This window comes from Dermacentor variabilis, chromosome 3, assembly GCF_050947875.1.
Source record: "Dermacentor variabilis isolate Ectoservices chromosome 3, ASM5094787v1, whole genome shotgun sequence".
Taxonomy (NCBI): Eukaryota; Metazoa; Arthropoda; class Arachnida; order Ixodida; family Ixodidae; genus Dermacentor; species Dermacentor variabilis.
In genome coordinates this window covers 66,793,611-66,814,453 of record NC_134570.1, presented here as the reverse complement: position 1 = coordinate 66,814,453, position 20,843 = coordinate 66,793,611, and the positions used below count along the sequence as shown (strand labels likewise).

The 20,843-nt window shown below is 43.2% G+C and overlaps 1 protein-coding gene across 6 annotated transcripts in view; it reads right to left on the bottom strand.

The window, feature by feature from the left end:
• Nucleotides 1-2,707: 2,707 nt before the first annotated feature.
• Iml1 (GATOR complex protein Iml1) overlaps nt 2,708-20,843 on the bottom strand; it is a 68,449-nt gene continuing 50,313 nt past the window's right edge. For all 6 annotated transcript variants that reach the window (XM_075685428.1, XM_075685429.1, XM_075685430.1 and 3 more), the window contains 7 exons: nt 18,508-18,610; nt 16,289-16,411; nt 13,496-13,656; nt 9,548-9,716; nt 6,768-6,958; nt 4,253-4,330; nt 2,708-3,069 (listed from right to left, as the gene is read on the bottom strand). In XM_075685428.1, coding sequence (XP_075541543.1) covers nt 2,845-3,069; nt 4,253-4,330; nt 6,768-6,958; nt 9,548-9,716; nt 13,496-13,656; nt 16,289-16,411; nt 18,508-18,610 — 1,050 coding nt within the window. In that variant the 3' untranslated portion in view covers nt 2,708-2,844. The remainder of the gene's footprint in view (nt 3,070-4,252; nt 4,331-6,767; nt 6,959-9,547; nt 9,717-13,495; nt 13,657-16,288; nt 16,412-18,507; nt 18,611-20,843) is intronic.

Sequence of the window (20,843 nt, the reverse complement as noted above, 5' to 3'; positions counted from 1 at the left end):
TCACTGATTTTTTGCCAGAAATGCTGTATCGCTCAGATACGCACATGCCGCTCATGACCTGAAAGTACCAGGTGTACAGCATTAAAAGGAAAGCACATAAGTGAGATGATTATCATTTGGGGACGAAGTAAGCACCGAAATGTGCAAACTCTTCTGAGAGTGCAGCTTTGCAGAGCCAATCAAAGTGTTTATAGCTTTAGCCCATTCATCATAGTGATGGGCAAGTCATGCTGAACTGTTATAAGAGGTCTTCCAGATGCTTAATTTAAGTTTTTTGAAGCACAGAAGCTTAAACATGCTGGGAGCACTGTGAAAGCTTAGATGTACAGCCTGACACAATAAGTAATTTGGCCGTTGCTGACAACGGCCGTCTGACCTTGATTTTTTCGCTATATAGACGTTTTCATCGGGCGAGGAGGAAACAGCACAAGGCGAGCCTTTCCTCCTCTCTGGCTTGGGCGGTTTGGTGCGGCACTGCTTGAAAGTATTGCTATCATGTGCTATGGAACGATTTCGAGATGTTTCAGATCGCACTTTGTAAAATTTACACAATGTCTGTTCATATAAGATTGTCAGGGAAGCCTTTCGGTGCATTGGTAACTACAGCACGTGGAAATATCTCTTGGGGGTGCAAACATGACACGTGTCAGCTGCGGTGTGTGTATGTGCTGTGAACTATTTTCGTTGTATCGGTTTTAATTCAACGAAGAGAACCAGCGTCTCCATTTACCAGCATGAAATGGTAAATCTGCTCACTATCTGATTACTTGGCGTAGGGACGAAAACGTAAAAGTACATGCCAACCTAAGGCAACTACGAAACATCTAAGCGGCTGGTGCTATCAAATATTTGTGATGCACTGGCATCTTTCTCACGCATTTCAAGTCTAGTAGGCTTGAAATCACTATATGTCTACGCTAGCCTCCTGCATAAGGCTGATGGCGCTGCTCAACACAGCGATCACTATGGTTGGGGAACCAGCACGATACATATATAAACTATGTGCTTTGGCATTGCTTTTTTGCTCTGCAAGGCCACAGTATCCAAGAGGGATCGCATAAAAAGAATGCAATCGCTATTTTTGAGGACGAAATTTCCATAATGCATGCGAGTGCATCGTAGAGAACGAAACAAACGCAACCGAAAAAAAAAGATGGGTTATCATCCTATTTCTTGAAAAAGATAGATAAAACAGGCTAACACCGCAGTACGACCTCGCATAGTCAAACTACACAACAGTTATAGATCTACAAACGTTGATGCCGCATGCTTGAACCATGTGCTCTATAGAACAAAGATATTTATAATCCAGCACCTACCACTCCTTAGGATGCTCGCGCAGTTCGTAAACGATCACTTTGCTGGACAAGTATAGTTCACACTTTAAGGTATGCTGTTATTACTGACCAAAACTATATTACTCATGGGTAGAAACCTGATCCACTGAACTAAGTAATCATGCTACGTAATCTGCAGCTAACAGGTTGAACGCTGTGGGGATGCGCGACTCTAGCGCGTCCCCTGATATGTTTTTCCCGCATGGCGCGTCTCCTGTAATCTGGCTTCGCCGCGTGGCCTGCGTGATGCCCGCGGCGGTTGATGTGGTTGGGGCGCAGTGCGAGAGATGGCGCGAGTGTTGCGCTGCTAACGCCGCCGACAGGCGAGGTTACTTGGGCGCCGGGACACAAGGCGCTGTCTCTTTCCCGGCGGATTGGCTAACAGCGAGGACGTACCGCGCGCGCACGCCGACCCATGCTTCTGCGAGACCGCCTCGCGTGGCCTGCCTTCGAACGCGCCATCGTCGGCGTGACTGTACACGCGAACGACCAGGCGTTGGGATCCAGCATGGGGCGAACATATTCGCTCGTTTTCCGGTCGCGGTGAGTCGGACTTCTAGATTTGTCGCGCGCCCATCGGCATGTTTTGTGGATAGCAACTCGGCTAGCAGGCATTGATCCATGAAAGGTGCAATAAATGCCCTTGTGATTGTTTGCACTACTGTGTTGTCGTTCCTTTGTCCCAAGAGCACGGGTGTGAGAGACCCCACAACGCTTGTCAAAGTATAATAGCACAGCCCCTATCGTAGCAGAACGGTACCCACGCTGTTACGATCATCATGTATGTTTCATTGCTCCTAAACCGCAGCTTAGAAGTAGAGGATCATACTGCAGTAAGGTCACATTAGTTGATGCAACATTCAGAAATACACAACTGATCTTAGAGGCTGATTGTGGGCAAAAATATGCACGCACACGTCGCACTGTGTGCTCCGTCTGCCTCAACGCCAGCAGAAAGTCCAGCCATACTGACTTAAACCACTTCAGTACATCTCAGAGAACCGTATTCCATGTAGAAGATGCCACGTCATACTAAATAGACTGCACAAGCACGAAAACAAACGCCAGAAACTACCGCTGGGCTTATACCTGCCATGCAAGATGGAGCGCTTGCCCAAGCCAGCATGCAGACTGCCCATAGATGGCACCACTGCGTAGCAATATGGTGGCGCCCATGAAAAAAACTGTGTATAGGCTGTGCGTATTTGTTCATTGCTGCACTACAAAACTTTATTTAATGATCACTTTTTTTTTTTTTTTACAGACTGCCTGTGCATGTTCTGGCATTTACACAGAATTAATAAGCAAAATGTGTTATCCGTTTTGAACAGCTGTCAGTGGAAAGCAGTAATGTAGTCGGAACAAGCAGCTAGCACTTCACATTGCCTTTATTACAATTTATTACAAACCCATTAGGTCAATTGCAAGCCCTAGGTTATCTACACTGTATACATTAGTTATATATACACAGGGCAGCAAGCCAAACTTTGCTTAGCATGCAACCTCTTCACTGTTCAATCTGGGGAAAGAGCTCTGCTGCCTGGTTTCCCTGCATGGCAACGGCGCACCACGTGCACAGCCAGGCTTCAAAAGCTTCGACAAGTCGGCCCTCGTGGTTGCTGCAGAGGGCGCGGAAGTCCTGCATCACGCCTCGCATGAACTGCTCGTCAATGGTGGCCGTGTTCTTCCAGCGCTTCGTGATCATGTAATTGTATGACCAGAGGAAGCCCACCTGCATCGGTAAACGAGTACCTATTTTATGACATTTACTGTATTTGCATGAATGCAGTATTTGGTTTAGCTAAATGCGGGGCATCGTACAACCAAAGTCTGCATGAAGCAAATGACGCTTGCCTTGTGTAGGTCAAGAGCAGAAGTTTACTGCAATACAGGTAATGGTAAGTTTGCATGTGTTGCTAAGTTGCAAGTAGTGCAATTTGCACATTCGCTGATTATTTCAAATCTAAAAGCTCCAAAAAAATTTGGGCCACTTTTCTCGTCCTTGTTCCTCAACATGAAAAAGATACTTTGTGTTCAATTAGATATTGATCCCTTCAGTGCTGTGATAAATTTTAAAATTTTCTTTAATAGTGCAGAATTTTCTTTAGACCTGCATATTTAGTGCCAATACTTTCTAAAAGATATGATACCAGGAATGCCTACTGCATTTTTGCTAGTCTCGTAAAAAAATAAAAAAAACAGCAAAAACCATTGTGTACTATTTATTTGTCAAAATTACAAGAAACTGCACATATACACGTGTGAAAATTGTAGAAATTTCACCTTGAGTAGCTCGTCATCTGCACCAGAGAAAGCTCTTGGTGATGACGAGTTGCCTGGTCATCGGCAGTTAAGCAATTTTTTTCCGACCGGACTTACCGATTCAAAAATTTGAATATCTAAACAGTTGAACAACATTGATAATTATTGCCTGAGATTGTAAACACAACACTCAAGTAAGCTCTAAAAAAGAATTATGAGGTTTTAATTGCCAAAACCACAATCTGATTATGAGGCACACCATAACGGAGGACTCCCGAATAAGTTGGACCACCTGAGGTTCTTTAATGTGCACCTAAATCTAAGTTCACTGGTGTGTTTGCATTTCGCCCCCATCAAAATGCAGTCGCCATGGCTGGGATACGATCCTGCGACCTTGTGCTTTGGCAAGTAAGCTGTGCTCTGACATTTTCAGGTATTAAACTTTAAATGAATACATTTTTGTCGTGGTTTGCCGCTGTCCATGTTTAAGGAAGCTGATGAGAGAAGTATACTGCAAATAAACTTGCAACGAACAGAATCAATTGGTGCCCGGAAAAACATCTTCGTTCACTTTTCTCTTAAGCAGCCCCCCCCCCTCACACACACACACACACACATAAACAGAGCCCTGTACTACTGTCTAGGAGTCTCACCTTTCGGTTCGTACAAGCTGGTGGTGGTTCTTCACAATGCTTTAAACAATGCTCCATCACATCAGCTTCACAGCAGATCTGAAATAAACGATATAAGAGTATTTAACTCGTCTGGTTTTGTAACCACAAGGGAATAAATAAAACAACAGCAAAGATAGCCAACACCTATTATCACTCTTGCACTTTGGTTACACTAGAAAGTGATAGCGCTTAAATCGCTCACACCATCAATCTTCTAAACTGGGCTCTTTAACAAATGCTTCCATGAACGCATAGTAATAACAATAAGGTGTCTGCATACTAAAAGTACCAGCATTTGGCCAGTTAAATACCCTACAGAACTCACTGATGCGGCCCCTTCACAGTGCTCTGTTGGTGCTACCTGAGGGACTGTGATGCCCTCTATGTGCAGGCTGACTCACTAGAGGTGGCACTATCAAACAGAAAGAGAGAGAGAGAAAACTTTATAGACCTTTTACAGCACGATACTCATGAGTGCTACCATATATGCTCACGTGACAATGCCCGCCGTTAAGCACTTTCTGATTGGCATTTGCTCGCTTGTGTACAGTGACCACAGCAACCACAGGCATGGCTCACACAGCCACAATTTCGGCTACCACGGTGTGCAATGAGTGGTTAGACGACATAAAACTTTGGTTAAAGCTGCAGAGGCAGATCTATTTTGTCTGCGCTGGAAACCTAATAGTGTGGAAGCTTACCGGCTGAAGGCGATGAATGCAGCAGCCTGATGTTTGCTTTTACCCTTTATATTCTAGTCTTTACAGCTGTAGGGTTGTAGGCCTGTTACGGCCGTGTACATGCTGTCGTCATTAATTGTATGTACAACAACTTTGTACAGAAATAGGTGTGTGTGTGTGTGTGTGTGTGTGTGTGTGTGTGTGTTACTGCGCGCGCGCGCAGAAAATACCTGTTTGCTACCTGCTCTGACCATGGTGGTTGGTTCGGATCGTGTAATTCTTGTTGGCAGCGCTGATCAGATAACTTGGGATGATTTTCTGTATACTTACAGAGCAGATTAAAATGTGTTCGCGTACGTGTAGCAAAAAGATCTTGCAAGTGGCCGAGCTATTGTTCACCTGCCTGTTTGATTCCAAGTGTAAATATAAAACTCGTGGTGCGTGCCTGTTATTCCATGTTAGACTTCGCTGTTATGGAAAGCGAAGTTGCTCATGCACATCAGTCATGCTTATGTGGGGACAACCTAGTGCTGCATTACATGCTTATCGAAGTTCTACATTAAGTGATGTTTAGTGCCAGTGGTTGCAGAAATGTTGCACTGTTACTGCAGACACTGTTAGCCTGGAAATCGGTGCCAGCAATAGCCTACCCAGCGCTGTTGATAGAGCTTGTTGTGCTCGCCTTGAGGAAAGGTGCACATGATGAACTATCGTAAATGCGGGTACATGTTATGCAGCTGAGACAGTGGAAGCTCACACATAGTCTCATCCCACACATCCAAGTCTCCCTCGCAGCTCTTGCAATTCATGACAGAGCACAGCTTCTCTTCACTCTTCCGCATTTTACATAAATAGTACTAAGCTATTTCTGGCCTCTCGGCAGAACACTGCTTGAACGGTGAATGGCAGCTCATGCCTGCTTGTTCTTGATTCAGAAGGCGTGCGATGGTGGTGAGCCTGTGGCGGCCCATAGTACGTGGTGCACAGGCTGGTCACTGTAGAAGGTCCGTAGGAGGTGTCCAAACCCATGCCCCAGCGATGGACCTCTCTGGATAACAGGAGCCAATTTTGAAGGCCACGCTTCTGCTGACTACACACACCAGAAGGGAATGCGGAGCTGGAAACATCTTATAGATGCCATATCTTGGTCCTCATTTATTGCCAGTAATGGGAGATTATCAAAGACCCGCAGTCCAAGGCCTCACTTGCTGCATTCATCAGAGCCGATTTGATGACTGTAGCAAGGAATTGTTGATTTTGTGTCTTGGAGGCTTGGGTCAGCTACTAGGCACTGGGAGGTGAGACAGGGTGAGTCAAGTTTCTGAGAGAAGCAGTTGATGGAGTAAGATAGCAATGCGAAAGTTTGTGTCCTGCGTTTAAATGTCGTTGTCAGTGTCACTATAACAGTCAGGCTCATGTATGCTGACTGGTCAAGTTTGAAATATCTGGCGAAGGTCAATTTTAGGATTGAAATAATTAAAGTTTGGGCTCACAAAAATGCATAGGCACTGACTGGGACCTTCAGCTGGAATCGAATTAATGGAAGTCTACTGCATGACAAGACTCGTTCACACATAAAAACAAGAAAAACAAAATTAATGTACTCCTTACAAATTGCACACTCTTTTTATGAGATTAGGCAAGGAGCCATGCCTTAATGGGCAGTGGGTGCACAGATAATTCCCCAAAAGTATCCTGTTTCGTGGAAACGTTTGGGCTAACTTTGCTTGTAGAGGAAGTTGGATTTGAAGCTGTAAAAATAGTGTCACTGTGTTCAACCATAAGACTTTAACAAGGAAGAGGCCAAAACTCACATATTCTAGTGCCTTATCAGCTTCGTCTAGTGGATTCGGCTTGCGGCTGTGGCTGCTACGAGGTATCATGAGGAACATGCCACCCGTCGTGTGCACATAAGTGCGATGCTCCACCGTGGACTGCAGGTCTCTCAGAGTGATGAAGCCAAACCGATGTGCCACATACTCTTGGAACTGCTCCAGGCCACCACCTGAGAAAGTTGTGCACCACATTCATAAGACTGGTAGAGATTCTTTAATCATTTTACAGCAACAGTGATTAAGGTAAAGCAGTCCACAATTGACCAGAACCATGGTCTGAGTTTTGCTTGTAGGTACAGTTGTGTTCAATATGAGCTGCAACACAGTGCCCATGTTTGAAGGGGCCCCAAGACTACACAGTGCTGCCGACAAACAAAGAATTGGAGAGCCAAACACCGTTCCAATCGCTAGCACATTAATAAAACCAATTTCTCATAGTTCTCTGTATAAACTATGAGAAAGCTTGAACTATGAGGCACCACTGTGCAGTCTTGGGACTGCCTCGACTGTAAGTACTGTGTTGCATTTCTTTTGAATGCAAACGCACTGTATCTACACGATTCTAGCATGCCCCTGAAAACGCACACCAAATTTTCGGTTTAAAGAAAGAAAATGAATCTGCACCTGAATGTAATGTGTGCCTGATTTATATGTAAAAAATATATAGCATGTATCCACATTTGCGAACAGCATAAACGATACATGCAGAATTTACCTTCACAGAAGGGAAACATTTTTTTTTAATGAGCTTTGCGGGTATGCTCGACTCTCACCTCCCACCCCTCCTCTGATGATGTTTTCACTGCATTGCATTTCCTGTAATCCGGCTTTTTCTGTGTGCTGCCAGCAACTGGTGTAGTTGCGAAGTAGTGCGAGAGATGGCTCTCTTTCATGCAGTGTGCCTTCCACTAACTACCCATGTTCTTTTTTTTTCTTTCTTATGTGCAGGTTCTTCTTTTCTTTTTCTTCTTTTTTTTACAGTCACCTGGCTACAGACTTTGTAGCCACCCGCTTCAATGTAACCACATCAGCATCAGCATTACAGTGCCACCTGAAAGTGTGGATACTCGGGCGCAACAAGAATGTGTTGTGTGCTTGTGTGCATGCTTTGTGGGACCGTCCCACAAAAGGATTCATAGCGAGGCACCAGGTTGGACGAACATGATCGTTCAAACGCACCACTGTTCGCGTGATTGTACATGCGAACGGTCAGGCACTGGTGTCCAGCGTTGGGCAAATATATTCGTTCAATATCCTGTTGCAGTGAGTTTGACTTCCTCAATTTGTCAGCACTGATCAGCATGTTCCATTGGTTGTAATTCGGCTAGCATTCTGGTTCATGCTTTCCAGGAACAGACCTGAAGTGGTACATTAATTACACAAGGTGTCACATAATCTTAAGAATGTGGCAAACAGGCATAATGCGACGGTTGTGTTCTCCACACCACGTAAACTTGCTCAACTCTATGCATGCATTCCAGGAAAGAAATCATGCAAAGCTGTTTGTGGAGTGCACAATCGGGGTGGTGTATGAGATAACCCTATCTTGTGGGAGGTGTCAATGTGGGGAAGACTGGTACACGTGTGAATGACTGGGCCTGAGAGCACGTCGCATCACTAAACAACAAGGGAAATGTACATCTGCCCACACACTGCAAAAGGTGCAAGTGCATGCCATTGTTGGGCGAGATAAAAATACTAGGTCACAACAGGGACACTGTGGCATGTGAGCTCTCGGAGGCTTTATTTGTGAAGCAGAGGGGTGACAATTGTGTTAATGACGCATTGTTAGCTTGCTGGAAACGTTGAGTTGACAAGGTCTTTATGTCTGGTAAAGGACTGGCGGAAATTTTTCGTTTTGAGTGCCCCTGTGATATTTGTGTTGTGCATGTGCATACCTTGAATTCTCATTTCATCATTTCACCTTTTCCTGAGAGACATCATTGGTTAGTGAGCACTTGTGTTGTTCAGTATTGTCCATGTCCTTTTTGCGCTCTTTTAATTTCACTATATACCATGACCCAACTAGCACAGCAACAAGCCATGTGTAACAACAGTTCAGCACCACTGTCAGTACACTGTTTAAAGCTACATTAGCTTCTCACTAGTATATAGGGAGCAAACAGAATAAATGATGCATTGTGTTGCTTTGAAGGGCCATAGATATTACTTAAATAATAGGCAAACTGTTGTATAAATGTTCACTCGACAAAGCAAGTTTTCATACAAATGAAATAAGTCACGAAAAAAAGTTAAATCAGCTATCATGCTAGTATTAATAGAACAAAAGAAGAAATAAAGCAAAGTAAGTGCATTAAAACAGTGAACTAAAGAAGAAAGAACTGAAAACATTGCTCTGTATATATACACAGCTAACTGCAGAAGTTTTTGTAGCAACGCTTGAAGTTTTGGTGAGCAATGTGGAAGCCTTTGAGAAATAAGTGTCCATTAGATTCCAAGGTGCCTTGTGGCTTCATTGGCTACAACTTAATTTAATGTTTTCTTGCATCTTGTGCTTGAAAAACTTTTACAGCTAGGAGGGTACACATGTGCACATCTGTCCTTGTCTTGATGGCCTAACTGACATCCCTCGCACGGTACAAAAGCACTTCCTGAATCTCAGTTTCATTTGACCATACTTTCATTTAGCCAACTTGCTGTCTACCAAGCTGAAGAAACACAAGCATCTAGTTATTCATCTACATCCTGTGGTTCCCAAATATTGGAACATAATGGTGATTGCTTTGCCAGACACTCACCTCGTAGCAGCTGGGAGGCAGGGTTGTCAAGGACGTCAGTTTGCAGTGGCACAAAGATGGCACCCCGCAGGGGGTCAGATTTGGGTGACTCAGGCAACACAAATGGGTCACTCGGAATGGGTACTAACTGCAGTCCTTGGCTGTTTGCTTTGCGTGCCCAGCCCAGCACCTGTGTGCACAGAAACCGAGTGGTAAAAGTAATTGACTATGATGACAACTTTTTGCCATCGTTACCTCATCTGCGTTACCTCTTGAGGCGCCATCATGCATTTCAAGCCGTTTACATAATCAGTACAGCGTCAAGCGCATACACGGAAGAACACAAGCCTTCAATTCATCAGCCCTTCCACACGCCATCGTTCTTTGGAATGATCTTCCCGATAATATTGCATCCATATGCAACCATCAATCATTCCATAATCAGCTGCGCGAATACTTTTAAGTGACATCGTGACGTTAAACCTTCTCTTGTATATAAGATCGCACTTTTTGGCTTTTGTGTTTTTGTAAACCCCTGCTTTGCTTTTTTTTCTTTAGTCATGTGTCAGACATTTGTGCTGTATTTATATACTTCAATTATTTTGTGTACTTTTCTCTTATGTTTGTTGCTGCTTTTTAGTACTAGCCCTGTGCAATGTTTTCCTTTTCCATTTTTGACCTGTATATTTTGCATTTCTTATAATATCCTTGTTCGTCCCCCTCCTTACTCAATGGCCTCTGGGCACATGAGAAAGGGAGATTTTTGTTTCAAGCGACAATTTGCCCATGTTGTCTATGCCATGATGCCATGGTGAATATGACACACCAGAGGCTACAGTCTACTACAAAGCATAATCTGGGCTTCCTGGTGCAGGTATGTTCAGCTCTCACAAAGGAGGGGTGTGGAAGAAGTTAGGAGGAATAGATGAGGTAATGGGAATGACCATGTATTAGGATTGGTCCAGCAGGTCCAGCAGCTATGAGCTATCATGGCATTCTTCCTTGTGATGTTGGATGGTATTGTCGGTGAGTGTGAGGGTTTGGGAAGCATTGTTATGAGAGACAAAGAGGTTGGGACAGAGAGGGCGCATGGGCAGAGCAGCTAGACACCTATTGCTCTAGGGCAAGGTGCTGAAAGTTCTGAAAGCAATGTCGTGTATGCCGTAATGCACTAGGGCATCCGGGGATAGCCAATTGAAGAACCTCTCTCTGAACTAAGGGGTCAAGGGTTAGTTTAAAGTTAGCTTAGCATTTAAACTTCACTCCAACTGTGGATGCTTTCCTACATGGCAGCTACACAGTGACTTTTGTTGCGAGTCATAAAGGAAATGTCCTTTGGCAATTCAGTGGATCACTAGTAAAGGAGCATATGCCCAGTTCTGAATTGCCGTGCAGATAACATAATACAGTAAAACCTCGTTAAACCGTACCTGCATAAACAGTAGTTTCGTTTTCAAAGTAGTAAAGTCAAATCCCTGAATTAGTGGCCAGTGAACCTAATACATTTTGTATCAGCATAAACCATACCAGCTTATTGCGTACATATCGGTTAACACGTAGTGTTTTCACTTTTCGTTGCGAAATCACGGTGGTACATCGGCCCTGCAGAACAACGAGCCTCAGAGATCAGAACGGCCTTCAAGTGCAAACGCAGAGGGTGCTTGGAAGGGCGAAGCCACATCAACACCAGTATCATTTTGGCACCATGCCAGAGTCGGAGCGTTGTGGCCCGTGTTGTGGTGTTGCACGAGCTAGGACAAAAATCGGGTGCTCAGCATAGAAGAAAAATTGGACATTGTTCATGCTGTCGATTGCAGCAAGAAGAAGTCAGTGCTGGCACACGAGACGGATCTACCATTGACTACGGTGTGTGGCATTTGGAATGCGAAGGAGAAGTTGGTCGGCAATGTTGCTGCGACTGTGAAAATACTTCGGCTACAAGGTTTGACTTTTCGAGGTTCGACTTTTCGCCATCGTTCCTCTGTTATTGCCGAAGTGTCGCCTAACGACAGTGATGAGGACGAATCAGAAAGCAATAGCACGGGCGATTCAGGCCCAACAGTGGCAGATGCTGCGCGTTACGTCAGCCTCATGTGGGTGTTTGCCGAGAAAAGGGGGCTGGCAGAAAAGCTGGTTCAAAGCTTGAGTGAGTTTGAGGCCGCCATCATCACTGCTAGCCCGCCGCGGCATCAAATGAAAATAACATACTTTTGTCACGTGAAGTGAATGAATACTGCATGTTTTCTGCCCTTTCATCACACTCTCTCGTAGTTCCATTTTTTATAGGTAAGTGGGCCATCTCATGCTATTTCAGTTAAGCAGTACTACCGTTTAGTATGTACCCTTTTCAAGCTTCGGCCAACAACTGTTTAACGAGGTTTCACTGTAGCATTTAAAAAACTATGAGAAAAATGCATAAGAGGCAGCCTGCCACAGCAAATAGCTCAAATCATAGAGAGGGTGAGAGAGAAACTCTTTAATGCAATACAGAGTTCAAATAATCAGATCTTCTCATTGGTTCTAGCAGCAAGTGGTACACAAGCAAAAAAAAAAAAAAATTGCAGTTCCGCCTGAAAAGCGAAGCACCAATTGCGAAAGCAAATTAGTAGATAGCTGTACAAAGTAAGGATAGTAGTTTTATCGGCTGTATAAACTTGTAAACATTCCCTAACTAACTAAATTAACAATGACAGAATATGTAAGCGTGACTCAACAAGGATGTAGAAAGAAACAGACACACAAAGACAGCGCTATCTTTGTGTGTCTGCTTCTTTCTGCGTCCTTGTTAAGTCGCGCTTACACATTCTATAACGAATTCAAATCAACTAGCCCATCAACATGTTTTAACTAAATTAACCAGCACGGTGTCGTGCGCGCACAGGTAAACACGAACACATCTCGCTTTATGACAGCGGAAACTGTCTGTGAAAATGCTGTAGTTAGGAATCACGGCAGTAGCCGCGAGCCAATTTACCTCCATGCATCTGTCACTTCGATATGAAAGGAACGCTGAAAGCACGGCGCATATGAAGCTACTGGCACTATGCAAACTCTGCAAACGTTGCAGGTCGCTTTGAAGATGAGGCCCACACGAGCTCGCAATTTGGCCACGTCACAGATAGCTTTCCAGACACACAAGTGCCAACAACGCATCCCTATGGCGTCTGCGATTCGCGTTGCCAACACTGTAGTAGACGCTGTGGTTGTCTTCACTCAGTACGGAGTGGTGGGCGAGGAGGATATTGAGGCACCCTAGCAGCCGTTGGAGAAGAATGCCCTTCCTCCCTCGCCTGACCCCTCTGCCCCACATGCCAGAGGAGAGGGCACGCACGTGGGCAGCGTACCTTGCTTGCACACGCGAGATTGAACCGCATTCGCCGGCTCACCCTCGCACGCTTTCACTCATACGGAACCTCATGGCGATGGCAACGGCAGAAATGTGCCTGGAGTGTCCATATAATTGCTATTGCAATAATATACAGACGAGAGTCCTTTTGACTCAAGTCCTATACTGCTGTGATCTTTGAACAAATTACACATAAAAGAAAGAATAAGCAAACTGCGACAAAATTAAGCATGATAATTAATTACCCTCTTTTGGCACAAGAGTTGCATGACCATCTGGTCAATGGCACAAAGGAACCCCAAAAGTGGGGGAAAAAGAGAAGAAGAAATTATTATAATTAGCCATTGTTGCATAAAATCTAATTCGTGACACATATAGTACTAAGGCAGCTTCCCACTGCTCGAACTGAACTTATCAGCCCATTTCGTGTCCTCTCAACATAAAATGGCATCTTAGCGAGGCTTGTGCAACAAAAAAAGTTTTGTTAAGCTGGTAAGTGGCTGGTTGGTTCTCATATTCTCAACTCGTGTCAATGCATATCACCGCCAGTGTCGTCCCTCTGCTTCTCCTTTCAGTCGTGCTGGTAATACAAGCCGAAAAAGAAAAAACAAACAGTGACTCACCAGATCGGCAATTATGTAACCAGTTGCAACCATCCACTCAACGATGATCTCAAACGCTTCTCCTGGCTGGAATATGGTGTGGTACTGTGCCTGACCCCACTCAGGTCGGTCACTGCGACCACCAACATCAATGTCGACGTTGACATTCCGGAACTCCAGCTCTGTATCAGGCAGGAGAGCAGCAAATCATGTAACAGCAAAGGAAGCAAAAAAAATGTTGCAGTTTCACACGAAAGGCAAAGCATCGATTGTGGTAGCAAATTATTAGACAGTTATACGAAGTAAGGATAGTAGTTTTATCAGCTGTATAATCTTGTAAACATCTGCTTACTAACTCTACTTGCACAGGACAATACTTACACAGAAGCTATAAAACTTGCCAAAAAGGCAAGTTTGCGAATGACAATGCTTGCTAATGACTCTAAAAAGTTTTGGCGTGTTAGTAACCCTTCCAAAGATAATTTGGTCACTCTGAGTCCAGTGGTTCACCGGTACCCGATGTATGCCCCCTGTCCTTAATTCTGTGTTCTGTAACAACTTTGTCTTATGTAATGACCCCATGCTTCCAACTATAGAGTGCTGCAATTACCCACCTATGGACTTTATTATCATTGAACCTCTTGGGGTCGAAAATGTAATTAAAGAACTGAAGTTGTCATCAAGTCCTAGTGCTAATTTAGTTAACACAAAATTTTTGAATAATACTGTTGTTTATTCATCTGTTCTGCTTTCAAAAATTTTCCAGCAATCTTTGGACACCCATCAGCTACCTGCAGATAGGAAGGTCAAGAAGGTAGTCCCACTTCACAAGTCTGGTAGCAAAAATTCGCCCCTCAACTACCGTCCCATTTCCCTCACCAGCATTCCTTGCAACATTCTTGAACATATATTGTACTCACATTTAGCAAAGCACTCAGACAATAATTTATTTTTCATAAAAGCACATAATTTCCGAAAAGCTTCTCTTGAAAAACTCAACTTCATTCTTTTTCTCACAGCCTTCATCTTATTCTCGACAAAAGTTCATTTGCAGACTGTGTTTTCTTTGATTTCGCCAAGACCTTTGACAAAGTGTGTCACAAATTGCTTCTATTTATACTTAGTAAACTTAATCTTGATCCTAACCTGTTTGCATGGCTTGAATATTGTCAGCTTAATCAGTCACAGTATGTTGTGTTAAATAATCACATGCCCCTATTTAATCCCATAGACTCTGGTGTGCCCCAAAGATCAGTTATAGGCCCTCTTCTTTTATTAATTTACATTAACGATCTAATCAATGATGTTTTTTCTAATATTTACCTTTTCACAGATGACTGTGTTATCCTCCATGAAATCTCAGACAAATCTGATAAGAAATTCTTACAAGACGATATAAATGCTATCTATAACTGGTGTGACGTATGGTTAATGCAAATTAATGTAACTAAATGTAAATGTATGCACGTAACTCGCAGCAATATCCTTCCGCCGAACGATTAACTTAATGATACTCCCTTAGAAGTTGTAACCTCCTATAAATACCTAGGCATCGACATAACCTTGTCACTTTCCTGGTCGTTGCACATCAATTAACCATTAACAATACTAACTGCATGCTAAGTTATCTTCACGGAAAGTTTTCTTCTGTTCCTACATCATTAAAATTAATCTTATACAAAATACTTATTAGGAGTAAAATGGGGTACGCCTCATCCATCTGGGACCCGCACCTCGAAACCCTTGTTCAATCACTTGAACTAATCCAAAACAATGCCGCACGTTTTATAGCAATTATAGCCATACATCAAGCGTAACTGCCATGAAAAACTCTTTGCTACTTGCTCCTCTCTCAGCCCGACGTAAGGGCTTTCGCCTTGCTTTATTTCAAAAACTATATTTCCACAATTCCTACCTGCGCAATAATCTTATATCACCTGCTACCTACATTTCCTCTTGCATTGATCATAGCCATAAGGTTGCAATAGTTCAATGCCACGCCAGAACCTGTCACCAATCATTTATTTGTAGGACCTCTCAGGAATGGAACCACCTTCCCGGTGCAGTTGTTGCAATCAAGGACAACTCAAAGTTTCATTCGGCCTCATCAGACATCACCACTCCCGGATACAATGAACTAATCAATTTTGTTGTAATAACAAACCGCCTTTTGCTGCTTTGTTATTTACTTATGTATATGTTTCTTACCCACTCCCCTCTGTAATACTTCAGTCTTGAGGGTACAATAAAATAAAAAATAAAAAAATAAACTAAATTGACAAGCATGGTGTCACGTACGCACATGCAAACATGAACACATCTCACTCGATGACCGCAGACACTTGCTGTCAAAATGCTGCCGTCAGGAAGAGCAGCAGCAGCGAGTGAATTGCCCTTCATGGTGCCTCTTGCTTCAACGCAAACTAAGCGGTGAGAACACAGCGCACACAAAGCCATGAGCCTTCGGTGTGCCTTGACTCCATACCCACCGCACATCACTTTCAAGATAGGACCCGCGCGGTTGTGCCCAGCCACGCCATATGCAGCTGGCAGCAGAGTAGAATGCCCCTGCCTCCCCTCACCCCTGCTGTCCTTCCCCCCTGCTGTCCTCCCCCATGATAAGCCCACACTCTTCCATTGAAGCTAAAGGTTAAAACCTGCAACCTTGTCCTTGGTATGGCAAATTGCATGGTGGTCTCAAATAAACAGACAGCCTCTCACCAAAAGAATATCTATCATAAAAACAGAGCTGCACATTTTGTTGTAAATCAGTTGAGTTGTGGTTTCTGGGAACACAAAGAAGCTTTTTCTTACTTTTGCCAATATCAATTTCGGTGCTTTCCAGCTCGCCCGCACTTCCACCGTGTTCATTCTGAGGCAGCAGCTCCACTTCGATCCACTCGTGTTGGTAGGCATCCAGATCTACTTCATAATTTTCTAGAACCAGCAAAGATCGGTGTTCAGAAAATTCAGTCATCACCATTATTTTTCAGATTCTGCCAGACATCTCATTAACAAGAGGAACAAAAACGGGGGTGATATCAACAAATTTAAAAGAAGTGCTATAAAAGATTAATTAAAATGCATAAAAAAATATTGACAGTCACTTTAGCATACGCTAAAGAAGCCGAAGGTGAAAGCCACAACGCTCACGAGACATTAATTAATTTACTTAATATTCTCATTCGAATACGTTGTTACTTCCTATTGTTGTCGCCCACCCAGGGCTGGGCAGAGATGCTTTGCAATTGTATTGTGATATGATACAAGATACTCAGGCAACAAGTATTTGAGATACAGATACAAAATACTACTGCAGTTATTGTATCAGATACGATACTTTCCATTTGTATCTTAAGATATATGGATACATTTGCAAATTTCATATTATAGATCTATATAATTAATATAGCATCAAACGCGTATGCACAAAAATGTTTGCTTGGAAATTTCTTGACTCTTACCCACCTTGTTTCATTTGAAAGAAATGTCTGTTAGTATTTCAAGTTGTCTTGCTCAATTTTCATTCTGAAGCAATTGATCGGGGTTGCTTTAGTTGCTTAATGTGAAAGCTCTTTATATGCTGTGCTGTCGGCAGCTTTTGCTTGTCACTCTTGTAATTGACGGGAGTTGCTGATCTGCTTGCCGACCAGCTGGCAGGCCACCATCAAATTACAAGAACGTCAATAAGAAGCCTCTGCATGATGTTGCAAATACCGTTGTGGAGTCATACCTTGTTTGTAAACATGTTAATCACTGGGCAGGTGCACAGCAGCAACAACGCTGGTAGCGACCTTTTTTATGACACATCGTATATACAGAGAGCACACAAAGCTGAAATGACCTTTTATATTCTACTTATTTGCTGGCATAAAGTGTTCGTCAGCGATATATTCATTTATTCAGGTGGCGTAGTGGCAGCAGTATCAGCTTGAGAAGTGGAGTTCAGCCAACATCCATAGTTTCGCACGGTGATGTTGCAATAGCCAGTATCTTGCATCTTAAGATACACAACACATTCTTTCACGTATTGGAAATACATATATTGACACACACCTTGTGAGACACATGGTGACACAGATACAAGATACCCAAAGAGTATCTAAAATAATATCTAAGATACATGTATCTTCGATACTGCCCAGCACTACCCCCATAAAAGGTTGTAGGTTCGAATGCCTTAATTAACTCTGTCTTAATTACCTGGGCCTTAATTACTTTGCCTTAATTAACACCAAAGTTCTTGGATTTGACTCCCACCAATGGTCATGGATTTGACCGTGAATGGTGGCACAATCAATTTTGGTGCCCTTGAATTTTGGTCCCACCAAAGGTCGAAGGTTTGACTCCCACCAAAGGTCATGGGTTTAAGTGCCTTAATTCACTGTACCTTAATTAACTTTGCCTTAATTAACACCAAAGGTTGTGGGCTTGACTCCTGCCAAAGGTAGTGGGTTCGGGTGGTGGGTGGCAGCATCTATTCCATATCTATTCATATTCCATAACGCTGGATGGTCAATTTTTTATAATGCCGGACAATGGGTTTTCCTACCCATGAGGCACAAGGCTTTTGCGTTAATAACCAATGAGCAGTTGCTTTTTGCTTTATATTTGCTGCTCCTTTGTCAAAATGCAGTTATGCAGCATGCTTATTTACCCACAAGAGCAAATAATTCATTATATTGTGCCAATGCCATGAAGCTACATACCTACAGATACCCAGATAAATTTTATTTATGTGTAAATAAAAATGCTGCATAGCTTTTCATTTTTTTATTGTATACATTGCTTTTGCTTTCTTTAAGTACAAAATGCACCAGCATGAACTATATTTTGGATAACATTTTGCAAAAAGTCTTGATGACCTCACAGCATAATACACCGTATAATACAACCTTATTAAATTGAAATGTGGATCCAAAAACACATGCAGAAATGAACATAAATGGCAAGACTGCAAAAAACAATGCAAAAGGCAGCTGCACAAGTTTAAATGGAAGGTGTACGAATGAGACAATGTTTTGCATCCTGACCTTTGGTATTCTTGTCTGCGAAAGAGTAAATGTAAAAGCCATTGATGAACGGGTGATTTACATCTCCAGATGCGTGGCAAATGTAGGACTCTTCTACAAGTTTCTGCAGGGACAAAGGGAAAGAATTCAGTTAACAGGCCATTTCAGTCAACAGGCCAGTTAACAGGACTTTTCTTAGCCAAGCACAAGCTAGTACCAGCTAGTATAATCTGGAACAAGTCAGCTACCCATATGAGGTAGCAAGAAAAGAGGTAAACAATTTCATTAGGCAGCTTGTCAACTTTTTTGGCTTAACTTCCTCTATTCATGTAACGCAAGCTAACCAGCAATCAATGAGCAAGATGTGGGAGGATAGAGAAGGCAAAGGTTTTTTTCCATGGCCCAAGTCAATGCTTCCTTTACTAGATGCCTGCCGCGTGAGCCGAGAAGCTGGTTTCTGCCCCTCTCCTCTTTTCTCCTCTCCACCCGGGTCGGCTGCAAGTGCTGGCTGCGGTGGCCACTGCAAACCTAAATCACGTAGTTCTGCCTCCGAGATTTTAGCGGCATCTCTTGCAATCCTGCATGCTGGACCTGCGGTCTCTCGTCAAGCCATTGGTCGAGCGCAGGCCAGCCTAGTAATCGTCACTTCCTCCGCAACAGGAAGTGGGTCGGCAGCGAGCGCCGTCTCTCCGTGACTACCCTGAACTATGGGAACTTCCGCTCCAATGGGAAGACTAGCGAAGCGGCAGGCATCTAGTAAAGGAGGAATTGCCCAAGTACAGGAAGCACCAGTGTTGCCAGCTCCACCTGGCAAGGAATGTAGAATCGTGTTGACCTCTGGTACTCAGTGTCCCTTTGGTACTAAGTGCCATGCTTGAAAGCATTTGCTGTCACTGTGCTGCTCCCTATTTCCTATTACCAGGTAAACAGCAGCCACAGGTATCCCCAGCTGGCAAGCTGGAAAACCCTCTTCACCAAGTGTGTCCTTTTCAAGGAATCCCTCAGTGGCGTCTTATATAGCTAGCTGACCGACTCAAGTCTTAGAAGCAAATGTAATAAATGCTTTTTTCTTTAGCATTGTTGCCGTCTCTTGCTTTCTCGAGCATGAACTCAACCGTTGTTGCTTAGTAGGTGTATGGTAATCAGAGTGGGGTGCGGTAGTTGTCATGCTGTTGGCATCTGCTCGAGCCCATAACACACAGTCCTCAGATTCTTCTTGAAGAGGCCTGAGATGAATCCAAAGATAAGAGGTGTGCATAGGGGGTTGCTGACACAAAATTACAGTTTACTTGTCACAATACGTGCCAGCACCAACTGTCAACCATTCTGTGATGATTATATAGCTCTAAGTTGTGTCCATTCTGTTTATGTTACGAGCTGCAGCACTGCATGCCAGGCTGAAAGTATGCAGAACAAAGTGCTTGCTCTAAATGTGGCAACATTACCTTAACATTTAACAAAGACAGTGTGGCAGTGCCATACCTAACAAGCTCACAAAATATGTCGCAATAGTGTGATACTTATTAATTTTTTCAGCTCGGTGTACACTTAAATGATTTCCAGGCGAATGAAAAAAAAGAAGTGTTTGCATGAAACATCACTGATGCAGCTTACCAAGGTCCCAAACTGAAGGGACGAAATGAAGGGTCTGTCCTCTCTGTTAGTTTATACATTATTATACCAGCAATAAAAAACTGGAAACGCAAGTCCATCTCCTGCCAGCATACAGAGGATAAGAAAAGCTGGTGTACAGTACCTAAGGATTTAAAAGACCCAAAACCATACAATTAAGAAGAAACACCAAAGCAACTATGGGTATTAAGTAGGGGTGTACGAACATTCAAAAAGTTCAAATATTATTTAATATTATATTTTTAATATTCATATTCGAAAATGTTTGAATACAAATATTTGATCGAATATTCGAATCTAATCGAATATATTTCTGGCTGTGCGGGAGCAAACACGGTTCTTAGCATTTGTTTCTACCTACACTCTTAAAAGAGTTTACACCCTTTGGGGTTTATCTTGTTCCACAACAATAATCGTCATCTGTATTGCGCGCCTGGTACTTCCAGGCCATGAACGACACGCGCATTATCAGCGTGGCATTGCATTCTTAACAGGAAAATAGTGAGCACAGAGTTTTCAAGAAAGGAAATGCAAGCAACGCAGATGACTATTATTTTTGCGGGACAAGATAAGCCCTAAAGAGCCTATACTTTTTTGAGAGTGTAATCTAAGAATACGGGGGCGATTTTCTACTGAATTTTGTTATGATTTCGTGCTGCTAGCGAAATTTCACCTGTAAAGCACACTTAGCCACTAAACGTCTAAACTTTGGGGGAAGCCAGCCT